The following is a 6,716-nucleotide window of genomic DNA, read 5'->3' as shown; positions in this document are numbered from 1 at the left end:
GGGATACAAAAGATGAAGGAAATCGAAGTCAAGGTGGAAAACAGACATGTGCAAGTTCCCCCCAGTAAAACTGAAAGGGTCGTGATGTAAAAAGCTCTAAAACAAAATGAAGCATGGCAAAAAAAAGTTGAGTTAGAGATGAAGACAAGTAGATGGTGAGTGAGTGAAACAAAAAGTAGAAACATTAGAAGATCTCTAAGCTGAAAAATTATAACTAAACAAAAAAAAAAAAAATTAAAAGTGATTGAGGCTCATGCAACAAGGTAGCCTAAGAGTCAGCAAAATACAACTGGAGAAAGAGAAAACAAAAGATAAATACCTATGTAATCCAAGCAGCAAAGGATGAAGGTAGATCTTTGTTGAAGAAGAGAAAACCAGAAGAAAAGTAGGCATTGAAAACAGTCAAAGTAGGTCATAGATGGGGGTAGGCAAATGAAGAAACCAAAGCAGGAGGAATTCTGGACATGAGGTAAGAATGGCAGTAACATCATTGATCTTCAGAGTGTCTTCAGTCACCATTACAAGAACTGATGACTCCTCTTGAGGAATATCAGAACTTTGGAAGATGTCAGTAATGCGGAAACATGAATGTGCAATTGAGATTATCCACAAGCCATTTTATATTATATAAAAGTTGGCCTGGTATGTTTGAGGTACACAGGCCTATGTTACTGGTGAAATGATGAAAGAAAATCGGATGTAATGAAACACATACATTCATATAAAACAATGGGAAATAGTACTATCATAGAAGTCTAGGCAGACACAACAACAAGTGTACCAAAATAACAAATCAGATTAAAGATAATTCAAAGTAAAGCTCTAACTGAAATGTTTAAAATTTGGTATTTTTCTTTTTCACAATCAAGAAAATAAAGTGAAGAAAGGCTAGCTATAAATGGTAATAATAATAATAATTCCATTATTCTTCAGAAAGAACATCTGAATACAGAAAGGCCGAGGACAAGAATGAGCTTTTGTTGTAAAGCTAATGCTTATGGGGATTTGTTCCCCCATCCAATTGGTTAAAGGATATACAGAAAGGCCGAGGACAATAATGAGCTTTTGTTGTAAAGCTAGTGCTTATGGGGATTTGTTCCCCCATCCAACTGGTTAAAGGATATAGTTTAATTATGATTACATTATAGGATGGTGCAGTCCACACTAATACCTATAGGGGTGGGATTTCCAATCAAGCCTTGTGACATGCACAAAAAAAAACAAAAAATCATGTCAGATGTGTGAGGTAATAGCTCCTTGTTCTGCAGAGAGGCGAGTACTGTTTATGACTATATGCCTCTACTCATGACCTGATATTTTCATAAATACATTAAGAACATAAATGTAATGTGCCGTAAAGGTTTCTAGTTTTTTTTATTATACAAATGTGTAGAAAGACTGAAGAAGTTTGAACGGTGTATACTCTCAAGCCAAAAGTGAAACCACATTGTCAGTTAGAATTTTGTTAATGTTCCTACAAATTACTTTCTTCAACTAACATACTCATTATCAAGTAACAGTAACTTTCACTCAAAATTTTATTGTTATCTCATTATACTTTGCATAAAATATACATACTCTCTGGTCAAAATATATCTTAATCTACACACGTAGTTCAACACATACAGTCAATTCTTTGATACAAAAAAAACTTCTATTCAGAAACAAAAAGGAGAGTGAGGCTCTTCTCAACAGAATACTGCATCAGTTATATTGATAACTTGTTCATAGCTACATGAACATGTGATCAATACTTACAGTAATATTAATAACTTGTTCATAGCTACATGAACATGTGATCAATACTTACAGTAATATTAATAACTTGTTCATAGCTACATGAACATGTGATCAATACTTACAGTAATATTAATAACTTGTTCATAGCTACATGAACATGTGATCAATACTTACATTTTATAAGATGCCTGATGAGCTACCGCTTTGAACATTTTGTTGCAAAATAATGTAGATGACTGTATTAAATATGGCTCTATACCACATGTATATAGATTTTTTTTCAACATTAAATATTTCATATACACCAAGTTTGGAATAGTAAAGATGAACTTTCAGAAGTGTAAGAGTATACTTTAACAGTTGTTTTCAGAAGTGTAAGAGTATACTTTAACAGATGTTTTCAGAAGCGTAAGAGTATACTTTAACAGATGTTTTCAGAAGCGTAAGAGTATACTTTAACAGATGTTTTCAGAAGCGTAAGGAGTATACTTTAACAGATGTTTTCAGAAGCGTAAGGAGTATACTTTAACAAATGTTTTCAGAAGCGTAAGGAGTATACTTTAACAGATGTTTTCAGAAGCGTAAGGAGTATACTTTAACAAATGTTTTCAGAAGCGTAAGAGTAGGCTTTAACAGATGTACTGCAACACAAATAATTTTAGTTTGGTTTCTTAGAACAATAAAAACATTCTTTACAGACTTTCTTACAGTGATGCTACATATTTTTTTGATGTTATAACAACAAAAACAATAGAATACATGCACTTAGAAGCTTTGAAACAAACACGTATTCTAACAGCATTTGACAAAACTACAAATCAGTGTCTAGGAACTGCACAGATTAAAATTTCTCTCAAATTTAGTTTTCGGATGAATATAAGTGGCAAAAACTATGTAATTTTAATATAGTTTAGGAGTCTATAAAAAAAAGGAAAGATATAAAACAAATGAAAGAGAAGAAAAGAATACTCAACACCACATCATAAACAAATTTAAATGAAACAAGTGTGTTGGAAGTGAGTTGTTGTGTTTAAGCCTTTCTCAAAAGGTACATTTATAAAAAAAAAAAAACTCAAACAAATATAAGAAATGTTTTGATTTTGAAATATTGAACCAAACTAAAATTTTTTCTCATGGGATGCTGATAAAATAGGTGTTTAGTAATACCAAGTACAGAAACTAAAATTTCGGAAAAATTAAACAACTTGTGTAATGCAAAGCTACTTTACACAGTTCCATAAGGTTTATTTATCACGTGTACTTTATATACAAAAGTTAAGAAAGAAACATTAAATGGTTTTTTTAATAATTCTTCAGGTTTATAAAAAACCTTAACCATATTTACAGCAGAAAAAATTTATTTTCTAGTTTTAATAAGCTTAATTGATTTACGTCGTAAAACAAGAATCTGCAAATTTTTCTTTTTAATGGCCCATTAAGCTTTACAAAACCCTTCCCTGAAAACAGTACACTTTGCACAACCTTACATTAGAAGAATTAAAATGGTTAAAAAAGGGGGAAGTGAAACGTCTCATCATTAACAATGTACTTCATATCATTTTCAGTTTTTAGCCATTTTTTATCACATACTACCCTTGTCAAGATAGATCAAATTAACCTCATTAAAATGTTCCTTAATGTTTAACCACTTCTGTCAAGAAAGACCCAACAAATGTGATTTCCAGTTTTAGTATTACATAATACCATCTCCCCCCAATCGTGTAACCTGCTCGTACAGATACAGAGATCTCCGACTGTCTGACAGCTGTATCGAACTGGATTCACCACATGCTGTAGTTATTGAATGTTATGATGTTGGTCTACACTGAATACAAAAGAAAAAAAAAAGTTACCACCTTTCAATAAACACACATATATATAGTGTTCTAACATTAACTTAATCAACTGCTCTTGTTTCATAAGCCAACTGTCCTGTCACATGCTGGAATTAAATTAAGCAACAGTTATTCGTGACTAGTATTCTTTACTGTCATAAATAAATCAGATGTTTTGTTCCATAACTTGATACATAAAACAAGACATTAAAACAGTGAAAAAATATTTTTAAGTTCATTTGTTTCATTAATTTCCATACATTTATTAGTTAGGAATTTTCTATCATGTCTAATATCCTGATTTGTTCAGTTTGTTTAATGTGCTATTGGTTACTTTAATATATCTAGTTATTAGCAGATTAGACTCAGATTATTTTATCCTAGAAATACAAGTTATCTAGAATAATGAATAAGTATTAGGTCATCAAAAAATTAAGGTCGCATTTTGGAACACTTTCATTAACCACCCCCAACAAAATGTACATCACGTATAATTGTTAAACGAACCGCCTAAACGTCACGTTAGTGTAGCCTATATAATGTGTAAAGTTTAGTTTACTCTAATCCCTCATAGTGATGGCATATGATGAGACAAACATTTGGCATGTAATGCTGTTTGAATACAAGAAGGGAAGCAATGCCTCTGTAGCCACAAAGAATATCAAAGAAGTTTGTGGAAATGTTTTGAATGTTTGTAAGTATCAACGATGGTTCTGCAAATATTTGTTCATGTGACTTTAGCCTTAAAAACTGTGATGGCAGAGGCCGACATGTTGGAATTGATGTTGATGCTTTGACGACACTTGTTAAGTCTAACCCAAAGCAACAAACTTGTGAAATTGCCCTGAAATTGCATGACTCTCGTGAAGCAATACGTAAACATCTAAGGTATATGGGAAAACTCCATAAAGAAGGTGTTTGGGTGCCTCAAGAGCTTTCTGATGATCATCGTTTCCAACATGTGAAAGTTGCTTCGTCTCTTCTGGCATGTAATGTGCATGAATCATTTTTGGACAGAATTATCACCGGTGTTGAAAAATGGATTCTCTATGCAAATATTAAATGCCAAAAACAATGGCTCAGTCCTAGACAAAAACCACTTCCGACCATAAAACCATCCGCAGAAAGTGATACTTTGCATTTGGTGGGACATCAAAGGAGTAATTTATTTTGAACTCCTCAATCCACAGCGAACTGTCAATCCAGATCTATAGAGATCTATAGTCAGCAACTGGAATGTTTAAATCAAGCCCTTCATCAGAAACGCCCTTCACTCGTCAGTTGGAAAGGTGTTGTTCTTCTCCATGACAATGCACGTCCACATGTGGCACATTTGACGCAATCCAAGATTATGGAGTTGGGTTGGGAAGTTCTCCACCACCCACCATATTCTCCAGATATGGCACCATCAGATTACCATCTTTTTCGTTCGCTGCAACACCATCTTAATGGAAATCGTATGCAAACATGAAAAGTGTTAAAGAGGACATCGACATGTTTTTTGCTTCAAAGCCAAGTGATTTTTTTAATCAGGGCATTAACAACCTGATTGTAAGATGGAAAAACATCATTGATAAGAATGGAGACTAATTCATTTAATAAATGTTTTGTTTTGATATACAAGCTGTTCGGGTTTTTTCATCTAAAAAAAAGCAACATTAATTTTTTGACAACCTAATAGATTATAGCCAGAATAAACCTCTACAGAATGATTAGAAAGTAGACTTGAGTCAGAACAAATCTCTACAGAATGATTAGAAAGTAGACTTGAGTCAGAACAAATCTCTACAGAATAATTATTAAATAGATTATAGTCAGAACAAATCTCTACAGAATAATTATTAAATATATTATAGTCAGAACAAATCTCTACAGAATAATTATTAAATATATTATAGTCAGAACAAATCTCTACAGAATAATTAGTAAGTAGACTTGAGTCAGAACAAATCTCTATAGAATAATTAATAAAAAAGACTTCAGGCAGAGAAAATCTCTGAATACTGATTACTAAAGTAAAATCTTATCAAGAAATACACAAAAATAATCAAATTCAAAACAATTAGTCAATAAATGTCGATAATATAAATGGTTGTCTTTTACACATTTTCACTCAGTCAGGAAAGATTACAAACCTTTTAATTCAGTAATATGATACCTAAATTGGAATCATGCCTCTTCCTTTCTTTCTATCAGATTGGGCTCTACGATTATGGTTCGCCAATCGATCTTTGTGACGATCTTTAAAATTCCTGTTACGAACAGTCTGATCTTCTTGACCTTGACCTCTGGGTTTTCCTGAAATGTAATTGAAGATTGTTTTGTTTGCATAGTGACAATGAAAAAACTAAATCACATCAAAGACATTAAAAGCTCTTTAGGACATGTTTTCTATTAAAAACTTGTTCTCATACAATCATATACAGTAGCATAGCTCTAAAATGAACATGGCATAACGTGATACCACTAGGACACCAGTTAGTGAACATAACACAATACATTAAATACAGGAACACAATCTAATGAACATGACAGAATACATTAGATACATGAAAACAATCTAATGAACATAACACAATACATTAGATACAGGAACACAATCTAATGAACATAACATAATACATTAGATACAGGAACACAATCCAATGAACATAACATAATACATTAGATACAGGAAAACAATCCAATGAACATGACAGAATACAGTAATGTAGGAAATATACAACAGCCAAACGACTGTAAGATACCAAAAACTACTGATAAAAAACAAACAGTGTGTGTGTGTTTATATATATATAGACACTCACACAAACATTTGACAAAAGATATCAGAAGCTATTTACACAAATGACAGTGAGACTTTCAGTTATGGGTGAATTAACACTGGTAATTTCTGTCATTGATAGAAACTATAAGTATAAAGAACTATGTTATAATTACAATCATGAAGGAAACTACAGGCATAAACTATATTATGATAGTTTTAGCCATGATATAAATTAGTAGCATGAACATTACTGTAATACCTGCAGTTATAATTACTGTAATACCTGCAGTTATAATTACTGTAATACCTGCAGTTATAATTACTGTAATACCTGCAGTTATAATTACTGTAATACTTGCAGTTATAATTACTGT

At 32.0% G+C, this 6,716-nt stretch overlaps 1 protein-coding gene across 1 annotated transcript in view; it reads right to left on the bottom strand.

Moving 5' to 3' along the window:
* Window positions 1–1,520: 1,520 nt before the first annotated feature.
* The window catches only part of LOC106472606 (activating signal cointegrator 1 complex subunit 2-like), a 35,022-nt gene continuing 29,826 nt past the window's right edge, over window positions 1,521–6,716 (bottom strand). Inside the window, exons 18-19 of the mRNA XM_013933259.2 lie at window positions 5,711–5,873; window positions 1,521–3,565 (exon numbers count right to left, since the gene is read on the bottom strand). Of these exons, the coding sequence (XP_013788713.1) occupies window positions 5,734–5,873 (140 nt within the window). The 3' untranslated portion in view covers window positions 1,521–3,565; window positions 5,711–5,733. The remainder of the gene's footprint in view (window positions 3,566–5,710; window positions 5,874–6,716) is intronic.

Source organism: Limulus polyphemus, unplaced genomic scaffold (genome assembly GCF_000517525.1).
Source record: "Limulus polyphemus unplaced genomic scaffold, Limulus_polyphemus-2.1.2 Scaffold5462, whole genome shotgun sequence".
NCBI lineage: Eukaryota > Metazoa > Arthropoda > Merostomata > Xiphosura > Limulidae > Limulus > Limulus polyphemus.
This window is presented reverse-complemented; position numbering and strand designations above follow the sequence as displayed.